Consider the following 18,343-nt stretch of genomic DNA (forward strand, 5'->3'; position numbering starts at 1 on the left):
TCTGCTAGATCAGGGGTCTCACATATTACACAATAAAATATTGCCCCGTTTGTATTGTTTTATTCTTTTATTCTGTGCCCCCATTAAACAATATTGGCCCCAACCTGCCCCCCTGGTAAATTTGGTTTAGAATCACCAGTCTAATCATATGCTTGCTAGTTAACTAGGGCATTTGGCTGTTGTTAATTTTTTCAAAGTGTACAGCAGCTTCATTTGAGTTTTCAGCAATGGCACTATCTGTCAGATTTGCCGACCTGTAAATTGAGGTCACGTTGTGGTTCATTGTTATTCTCATCTTGCTGACACAGAAACTATGTCTCTTCCTAATGTTCTGCTTTATTTGCATTTCGGTTATACTGTCCTCTGCATTGAGATCTGCTTGTTCCTTTATTTCAGCTTCTCTGGTTTTAAAATCAGGTTTGTGTTTTAACCGCTTCCCTTTTCATTACATTAACAACACAGATTTAAGCTAATAGGCCCACCTACAGTTTCACTCAGTATGGAATATTGTAAACAGGGGAAAATGTTTTAAGAAGAGAAAAGGACCTGCCAACAAACAGAAAAGGAAGAGAAAAGTTGATAGACAGGAGAAACCAGAATAGAGTGAGACATACCTTTGGGTTGTGGCATGAATTCCATATATAAAACGTTTGTTGTGTGAAGATGAAAACCAATACCTTAGGAAGCAGGAAGCTTGCCAGCAGTGGTTTTCAGACAGAACTCCTTTGTTAGCATGGCAGGCTGGCTTTTTTTCTTTAAAGCCCACAAGCCAAAGTCCCCAGCGGAATGTTCATAATATTAAAGGCTCTTTCAGTACTGTCAGCTTTGTAAATACATACATACCCTTATGATACATATTAACCCTGTAAAGGATCTGCATTTCTGTCTGTAACAGAGATCCTGCTGGAATTTCTCACTGACTGTGTAAAATCCACACCTCTGACTTTCAGCCGCAAGTTACACCAATCTATCTTTGCACCTCTCTTCAAGGTCGGAACTGTCAGTCTAGGATTTTGGTTTCAAGTGACTTCATCTTTCAGTTGGAATGACAGTAAACAATATTTACATGCTAGCAAAGGCTCACAGAATATGTTTGCAACCCTAACTGCACATTGAAGATAACAGCTAACGTCCAAGTAAAACTACTCCGTACCACTTTCTCAGATATTAGATGTATATTTTAATAACAAGAGAAAAAGTAGACCTCAATACAATGGTTCTCAGATTAAATGCTTCTATCAATTATTTACAATGTAAAAATTAACAAATTAACTTTGATACAGAGCTAATAAGCATTAAGAACCAGAAACAGGAGTAACTCAGGCATGGTAAAAACGGTAAATGGCCAGTACTTGTATAGGGCTTTATTAGGTCCCCAGAGACACCAAAGCACTTCACACTACATTCAGTCATCCACCCATTCATACACACATTCTTACACTGACAGTGGTGAGCTTCATTGTAGCTACAGCTGCCCTGGGACACACTGACAGAAGTGAGGCTGCCATACACAGGCACCATCGAGCCCTATGACCGCCATCATATTGGTCTTTACTTTAAAGAGAAATGCAATGGAGAGAAGTTTATATGCTCCAAGTAGGACCTGTAGTAGATAGAGACCCAGTGTCTGAGGCCAAAACTTAGTTTTTGGGCAATATTATACCTGGTTTTGCCATGTTCTTCTAACTGGATGGAGGAAAAGGGAAATTTGTTGGATGATGTGCTGATGTGTTTAGTGACCAGGCTTACAATTACAAGTAGAAGTCTTAGCTAATGTCTCTGCTCTTTTACTTTTAAAAACTGTAGCAACATCCATCCATTTTATATACCCACTTATCCTTTGCAGGATCCCAAGGGGGCTGGTGATTATCTCCAGCAGTCATTGGGCGAGAGGCGGGATACACCCTTGAAAGGTCGCCACTCCATCACAGGGTAACACAGACACACACAGTACAAGCAATCATCCACACACAGTTATACTCAAAGGCCATTTAGAGAGACCAATTAACTTTTGACAGTTATGTGTGTGGACTCTGTGAGGAAGCCAAAGTATTTGACCAAAGAGCTTTGTGCTGCAAGGCAACAGTGTTGACAACTGCACCACTGTGCAGCCCCTCTGGAGCAACATGTTACTTAAATTATGTTGCACTGTGCTGTATATAACAGATATGGTGAGATGCAATGTGTGACTGAAATGAAGTGTGTATTTTAAGTTCATATGTGAAGAGTTTTGTTGTTTTTTTTTTTCAGAAAGGACTACTTGGTAACTGTGTAAAAGAAACCTGTGCACTAATTTTTTTGCTAAAAATTTAGATAGCTGACAGATATTCAGGTAGAGTTATAACAGTGTTACAAATTAATTAATTCTAAGAAATACAGTGAATTTTTGTATGCTGCAGTGAATGATATTTGCATTTTAGAGAGGATATTGTATATACTGTACCCTGGTCCCAATTCTGGAGACAGTGGAAGTACTTCGGCAGGGGGCTTTTCAGTTTGATTGGGTGCAGATGTGGTCTTTGGTTCCGAAATATTTTCCAGCTGGACTGGTAGACACCAGTGTTTGTACATCTCATTAAGGTCCCTTCAGTCACATAGGAATTGTACTAAAAACATCAAAGTACTTCTTAATTATTTCAGCTCCAGATTTGTAGAAACCTTGTAAATGAACCAAATGTGTCCAATTAGACTGCATCAACAAATGCAAAAGCTCACATGTCTGCTTGATAGTTCTGCCTGACAGCTTTATCTGTTATAAGAATCTTCTCAGGTGGCCTGCAAGAGGCCAGAAGTAAAATTGTAGTAATCAACACCACACTACAAGAGCAAAATAAGCATTGCACACATTTTAATATTTCCAAGTGTGGTTTAGTTGATAGATTTCCAACAGTCACACCAGCATTTACATGTTGGGAATGTCAATGCACAGAAACCTTATATAACACAAACTGTTGTGAAAATGGATTTGTTGGCTAACTACATTCCTTTAGCCAGGCATGCTTCCAGTCAGTAATTCCTCCATGTTTCTGGAAACAACATCTAATTTAGCACCTTGCTGTAAAACCAACGAGTAATTTAGATGCAACATGAAGGACATGACAGACACAGCTGAGGAAACAGTGAACACCAATAAATAAAAACAAGACAGCAATAGAAGTCTGTTTTTGGAAGGCTCAATGCAAATGCATCCTCCATTTCCTTTAAACTGAGCTTTTAAATATTCAGATCATAGCAGACATCAAAGACATCTCAGCATTTGTACGTTTTGATGCTGACAACCTGTATTTTTATATAAAATAAAGCCTTGCATGTTATGTTATACTTGGATGTAGCCAACAGATGGCATCAAGTGTTCGGTCAAAAACATGCTCTCCTGTAACTGCAAACAAGAGGTTGAAATTATACTAGTTTAATAAGATTGACACATGGAGTTTAAACAAAAATTCAACATGGAAGACTCACCACCCCTGCCACGTCCAATCACTCCTCACTGGCTGCTCCAATCAACGGCAGGTCCGCACTCCTCCTCAGCCAATGAAACTGAAACACCTGGTTTTAGACCACAATAATTTATTAGTATGGTGTAGGGCCTCCTTTTGCGGCCAATACAGCGTCAATTCGTCTTGGGAATGAAATATACAAGTCCTGCACAGTGGTCAAAGGGATTTTAAGCCATTCTTCTTGCAGGATAGTGGCCAGGTCACTACGTGATCCTGGTGGAGGAAAACGTTTCCTGACACGCTCCTCCAAAACACCCCAAAGTGGATCAATACTATTTAGATCTGGTGACTGTGCAGGCCATGGGAGATGTTCAACTTCACTTTCATGTTCATCAAACCAATCTTTCACCAGTCTTGCTGTGTGTATTGGTGCATTGTCATCCTGATACACGGCACCGCCTTCAGGATACAATGTTTGAACCATTGGATGCACATGGTCCTCAAGAATGGCTCGGTAGTCCTTGGCAGTGACGCGCACATCTAGCACAAGTATTGGGCCAAGGGAATGCCATGATATGGCAGCCCAAACCATCACTGATCTACCCCCATGCTTCACTCTGAGCATGCAACAGTCTGGATGGTACGCTTCTTTGGGGCTTCTCCACACCGTAACTCTCCCGGATGTGGGGAAAACAGTAAAGGTGGACTCATCAGAGAACAATACATGTTTCACATTGTCCACAGCCCAAGATTTGCGCTCCTTGCACCATTGAAACCGACGTTTGGCATTGGCATGAGTGACCAAAGGTTTGGCTATAGCAGCCCGGCCGTGTATATTGACCCTGTGGAGCTCCCAATGGACAGTTCTGGTGGAAACAGGAGAGTTGAGGTGCACATTTAATTCTGCCGTGATTTGGGCAGCCGTGGTTTTATGTTTTTTGGATACAATCCGGGTTAGCACCCGAACATCCCTTTCAGACAGCTTCCTCTTGCGTCCACAGTTAATCCTGTTGGATGTGGTTCGTTCTTCTTGGTGGTATGCTGACATTACCATGGATACCGTGGCTCTTAATACATCACAAAGACTTGCTGTCTTGGTCATAGATGCGCCAGCAAAACGTGCACCAACAATTTGTCCTCTTTTGAACTCTGGTATGTCACCCATAAGGTTGTGTGCATTTCAATATTTTGAGCAAAACTGTGCTCTTACCCTGCTAATTGAACCTTCACACTCTGCTCTTACTGGTGCAATGTGCAATCAATGAAGACTGGCTACCAGGCTGGTCCAATTTAGCCATGAAACCTCCCACACTAAAATGACAGGTGTTTCAGTTTCATTGTCCACCCCCTGTAGATGTTAGCATGATGAGATCATAGCTATTGCTACTCAATGGTAAATGATGCATAAGACATTACGTAATGCATTTTTTCCTCTAATGCACGATAAAGCACAAAGGCTCAGGTTAACCAATTAAAAATGTCTCTGGATTCAGAATAATTTTAAGGTCTGCAAACTTTATTCATTGCTTTAAATCCTCACTCCAAATGACTTTTTGTGCAGTGAATTTACTGAATGCATAGTTGTTGAAAGTGACTTCTGCTCAGTCCCCTGGCCTTTCCAATGCTCGCTATGTGCACACAGGTCTCTGCTGAGCACACATTGAGACCCTGTCAGATATGCCTGGTATCTCAAAAACAACTGTGCCTCAAAGAGTGCTGTTATCTTGTTTTCCACTGCTCATGCTACAGATATACTGTTTTCTCAGCCTACCCCTAACCTTTTTAATGTGTTGTGACTATGAATCTGAATATATTGTTTAATATTTATACTTTAATATTTTATCAAATAATATTTTGGTCTGTTAAGGGTTGTCCTGTGATTACCAGCCCAGTAAGGCGGTGGTAATAGGACAAAATCGAAAAGAGTTAGCCAAGCTCTGACATTATTAAACAGCAAAACTCTGCATACACATGGAATGAATTCACACAATTTCTTAAAATACAATAATTTATTAACAAAAATAAGTCAACTCAAAGCCAAACATATTTCAATTAACAAACTCTTTACTATGCTAAAACAATCCAACTAAACTACCAAGCAGAATTAAAGAATAACGAAGACTAATGGGCTATGTACAATACAAACAAGTTGATTAAAGATGGTTGAAAATCATGACTGAAAGAGTGATGCAACATTACCATGCAATGTTTATGTTTGAGAACCACGGATTATATTGAAGAATCTGGAAGTGGAGTTTAGTTAGTCTTGGAACTAACTTGGGCAATAATCAGCATACCTTTAGACAACCATTCATAATGCAAGATCAGATCAAATATTATTTTAATAAAATAATGTTTTAAAGAATGATCTGCTGAATAAAACTAACCTTCTGGATGACTAATTCTCAACGGTGTCTCATTAGCTGCCTTCATTTATTAAAATAATATTAAAAGAAATATTATTGAGGAAATAGTAAAATATTTACGGAGGTATTTTGGAAAAGAACCAAATTTTTCTGGAGAAATGATCTTTAGTAGCAAGTACGTGTTCTTAGCTGTTAGCAGTTAAAGCTAACAAAAGAAGCTGATAGCTTAGCACCAGAATCAAACACACACCTTTAAAATACCAGGGTTAATATAACGGTTAAAATGCATAAGCACGGACGGTACGTTATGATCAATCTTCTGTGTTTAAAATCATCCTTCAAGTAAAGTTTGTCTTAACTTTAAAAACACACAAACAGAACACAAAACTGAGCATGTGTGCTGCAGATAGCCTGCTAGCACTAAGATAGCTGAGTTCAACACAAACAAAAACAAACTTCATAAAATGAAAAACATTTAGATCATTTCATCCTAAATATCTCTCTGTCACTGCCCAAACCTAACCTCATGAACCGTGCTGAGGAAACGTTGTCCGGGTCAACGAAGTTTGAAGAAACATCCACTTTGAATGAAGGTTAGCTTTAGCTAACCTCCGAAACTGGCGGCTCACTGTCGGGCCGACCACGCTGCACATTACCATGGTGATGCGGTCTCTGTTGTCCTCCTTGAGACCGGGAAACTGCTCCACTCGGCATCGTAGAGGCAGCGTCTCTGCAGGGAATTCTCTGGAACACAGTCTGCATCTGCAGGCCTCAGAGAGAAAATCGGGCAATGCTTGTACCTTAATTATTCTCGTTCTTGAACAAATACCGGATACACATACAGCAATTCATCCGTACTTAACTTTATGCATATGATCGATGATCGTATGACACCCTTGGATCCATTCAGCTTCCGGCACTTATCTAACTATGTATCTTAAACCTACTGTGTGCATTTAACAATAGTCAGATTTGTCACTGCATGTCGACTCTATGGGTCAATTTGTATTGGTCCATTCACATGTGAATATTAGTTGACAAGACAGTATAAGTAGCCCAGTATAGTTCTTGTTTAGCTTTTCACTTTTCACACTAAAGGTCCATAGATTTCAGAACAATTAAGAGACCTAAACAATCCCAACAATTCAGAACAGAAAATGAATCAAACTTAGTAGTAATAGCTAAAAAACAAATGCACTCCCATCAGTAGGCCTATTTTGAAACAACACTACAGTCTATAAAGTGCATCATTGTAATAATTTTCAGGTTTGCATTGGTCTCTGAATGCTAGAAATAAGAAGTGGTTGCATTCAAGGATTACATTGTGTTTTTTGGGTCATTCTCTGATGCACATGCCAGACATCAGAAGTGAGTTCTGCTCAAACATAAGCTGTTGCCAAGAAAACATCTTTGTGAGCAGCAATCTGGAGCAGCTATGATGGAATCAACAAGGTTGTTTGCCAAAAGACACCGAGGTCCAGGAGCTAGTTGGATCCTCTGATGGACCTGTGTGCATGCATCATTGTCTGTGCTTATATTGTTTTGAAATAGATAGTCAGCATACCCTTATTGGACACACGAGATTAATAAGAGAGGAAGGAATGTTCTTAGTCAGACGTTACTAATGTTGAACTAACATGAAGGTCACCAGAAATAAAACTAACAGCTGCAGCTGGACAGACAGTGAAATTTGGTGAAGATTAAATCTAAAAAACATAATGATGCTCTACACTAAATGGTGCACAACAGAAAATATCGAAGAAGTAAACACAAGAAACTTTGGAGCTCCCAGTATTTATATTAACCTTCACTCCTTAACCTTCACAGTACGACTATTAATTTGTCAGCATGGATCCATATGGAAGGCAGACCTGCTGAGACATACACTGAACAGAACACCAGCAGCAACAGTAGCTAAAGAAACCTTTCACTGTCAAAACAAAGCTTGGCTAATACATTTTAATGGTGCATGAATAAACAACTTTGAAAGGCTGCCAGAGGAATTGTATAAACATAAACTTGCACACATTGAGAGTCGCAAACAAACCACAACCATGGGCCACCTTATTGTTCTTCCATTTTCTTTATGCCCTTATTTCAATCCCGGACACGATGGGCAAATTAATGGAGGAGCAATCTTGCCATAGCTAAGGATACATACAGAAATGAAAAAAGTAATGAATCGATAATATAATTACTGGACCAAAAAGTAAGACAGGTTTGTACAGTTATTGGTGGGAGATGCAGGTCCATCCTTTGTGAGGTCCAAAGGTCTGGTAATCAAACCTACAGAAGAAATGCTTCAGATCCTCAGCCAGGAGAGTTGTCATCACAGCATGGGGGTAGGGATCCTATTGGTTATAGTCAACAAACTCCTCCCCACTGCTGTTGTTCGCTGATAAGTTGTTGTTTTTTTCTCACTGTAGGATCTTTAGCTAGTTTGATCTCTTTTGTCAGTTTGTTGCTTCTCTGCTTATACAGTACAGGGCCTGGTTTCCACTGTGGTTAGCCTCATCTTTGTTCCGATGCAGCCACCTCAGATGTAAAGAAACCATGGTTTATTGTTGTTGAAAGTGCGAAAGCTCTAGGTCTGCACAAGCATGTCCTCACATAGGCTGGTGTATGAGGTCAAAACATCAGTTAGTTGGTCTAAGTCAGAGGCAGAAGCTTCAAAAACATTCCAATCTATCTACCAAGGCAGTTGTCATCTGTTTTGACTCATATGTCCACTTCCTAACAGTCTGAACCACAGGCTTAGAGGTTTTTATTTTCTGGCTGTAAGTTGCCATGAGATGAAACGGGCAGTGATCAGAGAGTCCTAACCCTGCATGAGGGACAGCACTGTATGCATCTTTTACAGCTGTATAACAGTGGGCTTTTTTTAACATAAGGAGCCAGGATCCCTCCATACCACACCAAGCCAATGGGCTACCCTACCTGCACAGTGTGCAATCCATACAAGGACTTAGTAATTTTTTCTGACCTTCATGACATTAGTAAGGAGAGCTCAGCACTTTGTTATTTTTCCAGCCTTCCTGCAAGACCATGGACAAGGGGCTACAACTGCCTCCTGCCTCCTATCCATAAGAAACATGTCCTTTTACTGAATCCAAAATTGATCATAATGTTAAATTCCAATTTCTAGTTTTGATTCCTACTTTACCGACCAAAAGAAGAAGCCGCCAAACTCAAAGAAGAGGTGTGCACGTAGCCATGGACAGTGTGCACTGACGATCGAAACTGTTGCTTAACTTTAATGAAAGAAATGACCAGTCAGCTCAATGCAACACTTGCAATATGATTTTATTGTGCAAAGGAGGGTGCTTGACCAACATGAATAAACATCTCTGGATTCATGGTGCAGAAGTAACAGTGCCCCGTCATTGACACACTGCACTGGTGTTACACCGGCCATTGCTTACGTTAGCTTGACAGTTGACCAGACTTTGCGATGTGCTACTCCATTACAGGTCCTTCTCAAAATATTAGCATATTGTGATAAAGTTCATTATTTTCCATAATGTCATGATGAAAATTTAACATTCATATATTTTAGATTCATTGCACACTAACTGAAATATTTCAGGTCTTTTATTGTCTTAATACGGATGATTTTGGCATACAGCTCATGAAAACCCAAAATTCCTAGCTCACAAAATTAGCATATTTCATCCGACCAATAAAAGAAAAGTGTTTTTAATACAAAAAACGTCAACCTTCAAATAATCATGTACAGTTATGCACTCAATACTTGGTCGGGAATCCTTTTGCAGAAATGACTGCTTCAATGCGGCGTGGCATGGAGGCAATCAGCCTGTGGCACTGCTGAGGTCTTATGGAGGCCCAGGATGCTTCGATAGCGGCCTTTAGCTCATCCAGAGTGTTGGGTCTTGAGTGTCTCAACGTTCTCTTCACAATATCCCGCAGATTCTCTATGGGGTTCAGGTCAGGAGAGTTGGCAGGCCAATTGAGCACAGTGATACCATGGTCAGTAAACCATTTACCAGTGGTTTTGGCACTGTTAGCAGGTGCCAGGTCATGCTGAAAAATGAAATCTTCATCTCCATAAAGCTTTTCAGCAGATGGAAGCATGAAGTGCTCCAAAATCTCCTGATAGCTGGCTGCATTGACCCTGCCCTTGATAAAACACAGTGGACCAACACCAGCAGCTGACACGGCACCCCAGACCATCACTGACTGTGGGTACTTGACACTGGACTTCTGGCATTTTGGCATTTCCTTCTTCCCAGTCTTCCTCCAGACTCTGGCACCTTGATTTCCGAATGACATGCAGAATTTGCTTTCATCCGAAAAAAGTACTTTGGACCACTGAGCAACAGTCCAGTGCTGCTTCTCTGTAGCCAAGGTCTGGAATCGGCGCTTCTACCGCTGTTTCTGGTTCAAAAGTGGCTTGACCTGGGGAATGCGGCACCTGTAGCCCATTTCCTGCACACGCCTGTGCACGGTGGCTCGGGATGTTTCTACTCCAGACTCAGTCCACTGCTTCCGTGGGTCCCCCAAGGTCTGGAATCGGCCCTTCTCCACAATCTTCCTCAGGGTCCGGTCACCTCTTCTCGTTGTGCAGCGTTTTCTGCCACATTTTTCCTTCCCACAGACTTCCCACTGAGGTGCCTTGATACAGCACTCTGGGAACAGCCTATTCGTTCAGAAATTTCTTTCTGTGTCTTACCCTCTTGCTTGAGGGTGTCAATAGTGGCCTTCTGGACAGCAGTCAGGTCGGCAGTCTTACCCATGATTGGGGTTTTGAGTGATGAACCAGGCTGGGAGTTTTAAAGGCCTCAGGAATCTTTTGCAGGTGTTTAGAGTTAACTCGTTGATTCAGATGATTAGGTTCATAGCTCGTTTAGAGACCCTTTTAATGATATGCTAATTTTGTGAGATAGGAATTTTGGGTTTTCATGAGCTGTATGCCAAAATCATCCGTATTAAGACAATAAAAGACCTGAAATATTTCAGTTAGTGTGCAATGAATCTAAAATATATGAATGTTACATTTTCATCGTTACATTATGGAAAATAATGAACTTTATCACAATATGCTAATATTTCGAGAAGGACCTGTATGTCTAGGGACCCTGTTGCATGATGGTGGAAGTAGCGAAAGAATTATCATTTGCTGACAACTAACTTCTCATATTTATGCGTTCAAGGTTCTATTACACCCAGCAAACATTTATTTTCCACTGCAGGAGACATTATCTGTCCAGAACACTCACACATACTGCCTGAGAAGGCAGATATCATTTTCCTCAACAAGAACCATTGAGGAAAGAAAGTGTGATTGTCAGAAAGTGAGAGAAGAAGGTTAGCACTTAAAGGCCAAGGGTGACACTGGGGCCAAAATAAATAGTGCATTAATAGAGTGAAAGAAAAGCATGCGTGTGTGGGAAGCTTAAAGTGGTTTAAATGATAAATTTAGTCAGAATGGGGCGAGGCACGTGGCATAGCGGAAGAGCGCGCGACCCGTATACGGAAGCTCCAGACCCTGGCGACCTGTGCTGCCTAGCTGAACAGCCTTAGTTTTAGGAGTCCAGCAATTAGCCTTAGCACAAGGTTAGAGCTGGTAAAGGAGCCTTCTCCATAAAATTGGCCTGGCTGCAGTATGGGGATCTTCTCATCACATGTTTGACACTGATCATCGACACTAGATTAAAGGGGTTAAGCCGCAAATTGCACACTATATTTTGCAAATATGGTAAAATTCGGTTATACTCTTCTTCGCCTGGTGGTCCTACAGCATTATGTTAAGGGGTTTCAGTATCAAATAACGTGGCACAGCCAACTGATAAGCTGCTGTCAGTGTGGGTGCTGGGGTGTCTACATGGTATTTAAAGTTTCCAGTGGATGTAGAAATGTCACACGGGGCATAGAGGCTACGGTTCCAGCACCACCATGGTCTCGGTACAAATGGGCTAGAAACTCACCACAAGCTGCTGCTTGCTGCTTAGCCAGTGTTGTAAAAAGGTTTTAGTGCCTTGATGGCGGCGTGACGAGCTGCCATGGCGGGGTGCTCATTGGGTCATATAAGCCAGCATAACCTTGTACAGTTTCTCCTACATCTGTCAAAAAGCAATTTGAACTTACTCTTAGACTTCTTCCCTCTGCGTATGTGTTGATACTGCAGCAGCAGCGTATGTGTGAAATGTAGCCATCTTGGAAGTTTCCAGAGAGTTCTTTCATCTTCCTTCACTGATTCATTGCTCTTTTCTCCATCTTTAGCAGAGTGATCCAGGACAAGCCCCCATTGTTACCTTTTCTTGTGTGGAACGGGTGTCTCTTAACTAATAAGAATTGGCTCGTTTGTTGGCAACAAGCTCGTGTCTGGCCCCACTCCCCCGACAGAGCAATAGCATAGAGGAGGTAGCTGAACTCGTTAGAACATTGTTGTTCTTCAGCAAAGGGGAATCAGGTACAACTTGCTTGGCAACTGGTTAACCCGTGATAGCCACTGCTGTTCCACAAAAAATTGTGAACCACACGCTCTGCTTTTCTACTCTTCTTCTTGTCTTTCCAAACAAAATATATTATCACCTTCTACTGCTATTGGATATGAACATTCCCTTGATTTTAATGCTGATTTTCATATGGCACTACATAAATAAAATGAATTAAATTGAACTAAATTAAGCTGAGCAATTACAAATACAAGCAATAGGACCAAGCATTAGTATGAAATTAGTCCTCTACTGGATAATTTGTGCTTGATTCCCTTCTGGTCTGAAGCAGATGTGCAGGGATCACAGCTGTGAAAAACATGACTGGATGTACAATAAACGTGGGCAGACAGGAAATTGATTCCAGATACAAAATATTAATTATAATAAAATTTTGCTGACATTCAAAATTACAAGTAAAAAAATTATATACACTGAAACATTTAGATAGGCTTTCACTAAGGAATTTAATTCATCTTGGATGTACCAGTCTCTGCATCGGTATTTCACAAGAAGTTAAGGGACACAAAGACACAAGTGTCATGTGAGAAAAAGAAGAAGTGAAAAGCAACAAGTTGAGGAACTGGTCCTTAATTTGTAAATAAATAAAGGCTTGTGCGCATCTGCAATTCATCTAGACTTAAACATTAAATCAATGTAGTTAAAGTAGAATGTAATCTGGTTTTATTTTTGTTTGAGTCTTGATTATTGTAACATTTAAGTTACCTTTGGTCATTTAGAGATAAGAATAAGTTAGAAGGAGCACTGTGCAAGAGTTTCCACATATTTAAATGTACATGAGTACCCTTTCTAATGCTTCCTTTTGAAGCATTAGAAAGGGTACGCATTCCAGATTGCTGCTACTTACATTAAAAACTGATAATACTTCAAGAAATAGAAGCCAAAAAGTCCTAAAATGTAAATGACTAGCTTGGTTTGACATAGCCATTTATGGCTTTTACAACTGAACGGACTTGGAAAGAATCAGAGTAGAGAAACGTTTCACAGGTCACAATGGGGTGTATTAAAAACACGTTCTCTGAATTTTCTGTTTTCCACAGGGATGGGTTTTGTCCTCTCTGTTAATTTCATGTTTTTTCTGAGCTAAACTATTATTCACAAGACTTATTTTAAATAAAAAACAACAATGACAGCATTTTTCTAAGCCTAAATAAAATCAAAGACCTGTGCCTGAGAAGGAGGAGGGAATTACTGCTACGGGATCTGCATTTAACCCAGGAATTATAGAAAACCTAGTGTATCAGAATATTAATCATAATTCCCAAGTATTTAGGGTAAGGAAAATCCTACTTGCAAACCATACTTCTAAACATTTAAGACAATGACTATTTACTGGCATTGTTCTCTCATTTAATATAACATCCTTGTATGGTAATCAAGCAGTAAAACATCAAAAGAAATGGGATCAGGCCAGTAAGATTATTAGCCAACCTCAGCTCTCACAATTATATGAAGGATCCAAACATAGAAAAGCTATCCAGGTCTACAATAACTTCATCCTCTTCATTCATTGTTTCAGTTGCTGCCTTCCTGCAGCAGAACACTCACACATTGTCACACTTGGATGGGTTTTCTCAAGCTTGCAGGCTTCCACCTTTTTCCTCCAAAAGGTAGTGATGGGTATTATGGCAAACCATGTCAGTTTTAGTTTTGTCTGGGCAGGTGTCCAAAAAATAAGGTTCTTGTTCTGACGGTAATTGTAAACTGTAATCTGACTTTTTTTGTAACATCTTCTTCTACACTGAGAGGCCTTTCAGCTTATGTCATTACAGGACTTCATTTCTTATGGATAATGACATTTGCCAGTATCTTCGCCAAAAGATCTTGCTTTTGTTCTGGGTTGATTCGCACATTTGCAACTCCAACTTCTTCCTAAACTGTATGATGCCTGGACATTGTTATGCTGTTTATACCTATGTGTATTTGTTTAAATAGCCAGACTTGCAGGGTTCCACAATTCATTCTGTGAAATTCTGCACAATTTCTTCAGATTTTTCCAATGATGTCACACAAAGGAGTTGTGTGTTTGAAGTGTTGCCTTAAAATACATCCACAGGTGTAATCTTATTTTAACTCACATTTGTGGAAATTTGTGGAAAGTATTAAAAACATTTAAAATCTCTGAAAACAAAATTGTTTCTTCCATTATTCTGGCATTTAGAAGTTTCATAAACCCTAACTTAAAGTCAAAAGTTTGGTTGAAATAGTTGAGAGTTCAGTTGTAAAAGCACTTAATAAATTAACTTTTTTTAAAAGAAAAAGCAACTGAATGAGACAATGGAGGAAAGAAATGCACCACGGCTTTCATAAAACTTCAAGGAGTTTATTTTTGCCCTGAACAACTGGAACCATTGGTTGTGTCTATGTTTAAATAATTTTGTATAAACTTAAAAAAAATAAAATGATTTAAAATGTTTAAATTGAGTTAGTTGTTTATTAAGTGTTGCAGTATTATTGGATCCGGCTTCTAATGTCTAAATCTTAAACAGTGCATCAGGAACTACATTACCTAAACACAGTCATAATGCACAATTGTTAAAAAGGAACACAGTTACAAAAGAAGAAGCACATGTCTGTATAACAGAAGGCAAATGCTTTAAATAAATATTGTAGGAATGTGATTGAAAATATTTTTGTATTTGACAGACACTACAGCTTTCATGTTTTTGAAATTCAATTTTAAGAGATTCCGGGTAACCATACTCTACATTAGAAACTTAGAAAGGTCTTATAATTAGCTGTTTTTGTCATTACAGGAAACAGAAAGGAGAAACGAGAGTGTTTTCCTGTGATGAAACAGACACAAAATCCTGTTTAAAACACTAAGGCAGACATGAACTGACAGAATGCCTACAGAACATGACATCTGGACAGAATTCTGAGGAGAGAGAGCAAGAAATCATACTGATACACATCATCAAAACTATCAGGTCGCTTGCAGAAGCTTACAGAAAATATTTTTCAGAAAGGAACAGATCCTGCAGGATCCTGCAGGTAATTAAGGCATTTCAACTCTTGACATAAATAAAATGCTGCAGGATGCTGTGTTTAATTATTTTCTTTATATACTGTTAAACTGAATTGTGTTAAATAATGATGTAGCTTTAAAAAAAATATGAAATTATATCTGATTTTGTCATGAAAAAATATTGTTTTTTATTTGTTGCGTTATATTTTAGGTGACCCAGATTTATTTGTTTCTATTTTTAGCCCCACATATGGATGGAAATATAACCTCAGCCCTATTCCTCAAAAATCACAGCCACATCAACAGCAGCTGCTCCCGTAATAACTTTTTTAAGATGATTATTTTACCTGTTTTGTACTCCTGTCTTTTTCTGGTGGGACTCGCTCTTAATTCTGTGGCAGTGTGGGTGTTTTTTCGCATCCCATCTCGGTCTCACTTCATTATTTACCTGAAGAATATTGTTGTTGCAGACGTCGTCATGACACTGACGTTCCCCTTCAAGGTGTGTTTTCTTTACATGCCGTAGCTTCTGTAAAACGTCTGTGGATATTATGTATTTTACATGTATTGGCACCCTTGGTAAGGGTGTTAAAAAAACGAACTAATTAAAATATATTCATCTTTGGTTGCAAAAACAAATTATGAGAATTTCAACATTTACTATTTTTAACAAAATCATTGGTGCCACTCTTTAATTTCTAATTAATATGTTTTACATTGATAGGAAAAGAAAATGTAATTAGCAACCAATTCGAAAAAGTAAATTTGCATTAGATTGAATTCAAAAGTGAAGCTTATATATTATCTACACTGATTACATACAAAATCATACATTTCAAGCTTTATTTCCATTAATGTGTAATTATTATGGCTTACAATAATGTAAAACTCAAGATTTAGTTTCTCATTGACAGCCTCCAAAAAGGGTAAATCAGGGTCAATACTAAAAATAAAAAACAGATTGTTCACAGAGTGCTGTATGCAAAGGATATTAATGAAGGTTGAGTGGAAGGAAAAACTGTGGTGAAAAGGTGCATAACCATCTAAATTACCAGAAAAAAGCTTGAAATATGTCAGTCTGCATGTATGGTGCCAATAATTGCGGAAGGACTGAATAAGTATTTATTTTGTCTTTAGGTTTTCAGGATTTATCTCCTGTTAAGTTCCAATTCCAGAAATATCGCCACTCAATGAAAATATTGCTCAACATGTACCAGATTCAGAAAAATCTGTAAATAATAATAATGCCTGGAAAAAGATTTTGTTCAATTTATTACCTAAGACCTAGTAACCCCTAATGAACTCAGATTGTGTAAGTGTAAAATGGAGGTCAAAAAGCAAAACCTAAAGGAATGAACATTTTATTTTTGCAGGTGCTGTCTGACTCCAACATGGCGCCATCTTACATGAGGATTTTTGTATGTCGAGTCTCCTCTGTGTTGTTTTACCTCACAATGTACATCAGCATTCTTTTCTTTGGGCTCATCAGCATCGATCGCTGCAGAAAGACCCTGATGCCGTTCAAGGGCACTAACTCTGCTCGGCTGACCCGCAGGAAACTCCTCTCATGTGCTATCTGGAGCTTTCTGCTGATCCTTTGTCTGCCGAATGTGATTCTTACACAAAAAATTCCAACTTCTTCACATTTCAAGTGCAGTGACCTCAAGACAGAAGCTGGGCTCTTTTGGCATGAGGTGGTAAATCATATCTGTCAAGTAATTTTCTGGGGGAACTTTATTACTGTAATAATATGTTACACTCTAATTTCCAAAGAACTGTACAAATCCTACTCCCGCACTAAATCCCACAGCACGGAAGGAACAATATCATTAGCCACAAGAAGAGAAACAAATCGGAAGTCTCCCCAAGCCAAGAGAAAAATGAATGCAAATGTATTCCTGGTGCTAGCAGTGTTCTTTGTGTGCTTTGTACCATTTCACTTTGCCCGAACTCCTTACACAATAAGCCAGACCAGAGGGGTTCTCTTTGATTGCAAGCTCAGGCTTTTTTTTTTCCAGCTAAAGGAAAGCACACTTTTCCTCTCTTCCCTAAATGCCATACTGGACCCTCTGATCTACTTTTTCCTCTGTCGATCCTTCAGGACCACTTTGTTCAAGACCCTGCGTCTACCTCCTGGTATCTGCAGCTGGTTAACAGAAAGAGGGTCAGATACAGATACAGTCAGAGACTCATCTGCAGCTACATAAAACCACTGCAGTACTGAAAATTTTAACTTTATGTTAACAGACTGCAGGGCCCTTTAAAATGTTCTCTTGCTGAGAAATAGATCACAGTTAACATTGGGACACGAGAAGATGTATGGTTTGTAGAAGAAAAAGAAATATAACCAATTATAATATAACCATACTATATGTAACCAAAGGCATCCAAAAGTATAATAATTTACACTTTCTGGCTTTGGGTTTTTCCTGAAAAAGGATGCATTGGGCATATCAATTTCAGTTCCCTCTTCCTATTTATAACAAACAAGAAGTTTCTCTTCATAAGAAATAAGAAGTGTATCTTTTATTGTGTCATACTAACTAATAATCAATAGAACAAATGTGAAGCTCATTTTAAGGTGTGTGCATATGTGTCTTATATAAGTGCACTCTTGTGAGTCACATATTTCAGATTTGTGTTTATAAATCATATTTTGTGTCTTCTTAAGTTCTAATATTCATATATCATATATATTTTTTGTTTTCTGTGTGAGTTGTGTCACCAAAAGTGAGCCTTTTGTTGATTTTCCAAAATATTTTATTAAACATCGAAGAAATTAAAAGTGGTCAGAATCCAGATATATGTGTGCGTGTTCACCCTAATTGCGACTCAACCAACCATACGGCAGCAACTCAGTTCATTCAGGTATCTGAATGTGGTAAAGACAACTAGCTGAAGTTCAAACTGAGCATCAGAATGGGGAAAATAAGTGTTTAAGTGACTTTGAATGTGGCATGGTTATTGGTGCCAGAAGGGCTGGACTGAATTTCAGAAACTGCTGATCTACTGGGGTTGTTTTGGTCAATAGAGAATTGTCCAAAAAGTATTCAGTATCCAGTGAGGAGCAGTTGGCTGTACAAAAATGCAATG

General features: G+C 39.1%; 1 protein-coding gene across 2 annotated transcripts; it reads left to right on the top strand.

Annotated features, from left to right (window-relative positions):
* Window positions 1-15,115: 15,115 nt before the first annotated feature.
* p2ry12 (purinergic receptor P2Y12) lies at window positions 15,116-18,049 on the top strand. 2 transcript variants are annotated; one of them, XM_047391997.1, is made up of 3 exons: window positions 15,135-15,276; window positions 15,493-15,752; window positions 16,624-18,049. In XM_047391997.1, exons 2-3 carry the CDS (start codon window positions 15,501-15,503, stop codon window positions 17,455-17,457), a joined length of 1,086 nt encoding a protein of 361 aa, XP_047247953.1. In that variant the 5' UTR covers window positions 15,135-15,276; window positions 15,493-15,500; the 3' UTR covers window positions 17,458-18,049. The 2 variants fall into 2 exon arrangements, with proteins under 2 accessions (XP_047247954.1, XP_047247953.1); XM_047391998.1 differs by lacking the exon at window positions 15,493-15,752 and having other exon boundaries at window positions 15,116-15,276.
* Window positions 18,050-18,343: the final 294 nt, after the last annotated feature.

This window comes from Girardinichthys multiradiatus, chromosome 18 (genome assembly GCF_021462225.1).
Source record: "Girardinichthys multiradiatus isolate DD_20200921_A chromosome 18, DD_fGirMul_XY1, whole genome shotgun sequence".
NCBI classification, from domain to species: Eukaryota; Metazoa; Chordata; class Actinopteri; order Cyprinodontiformes; family Goodeidae; genus Girardinichthys; species Girardinichthys multiradiatus.

What these genes read in the sequence shown, in the direction of transcription:
- p2ry12 (XM_047391997.1), top strand. Translation starts at nt 15,501, where the DNA reads ATGGATGGAAATATAACCTCAGCCCTATTCCTCAAAAATCACAGCCAC. An exon ending in CACTGACGTTCCCCTTCAAG is followed by an intron (nt 15,753 to 16,623) that starts GTGTGTTTTCTT and finishes TTATTTTTGCAG; the next exon opens with GTGCTGTCTGACTCCAACAT.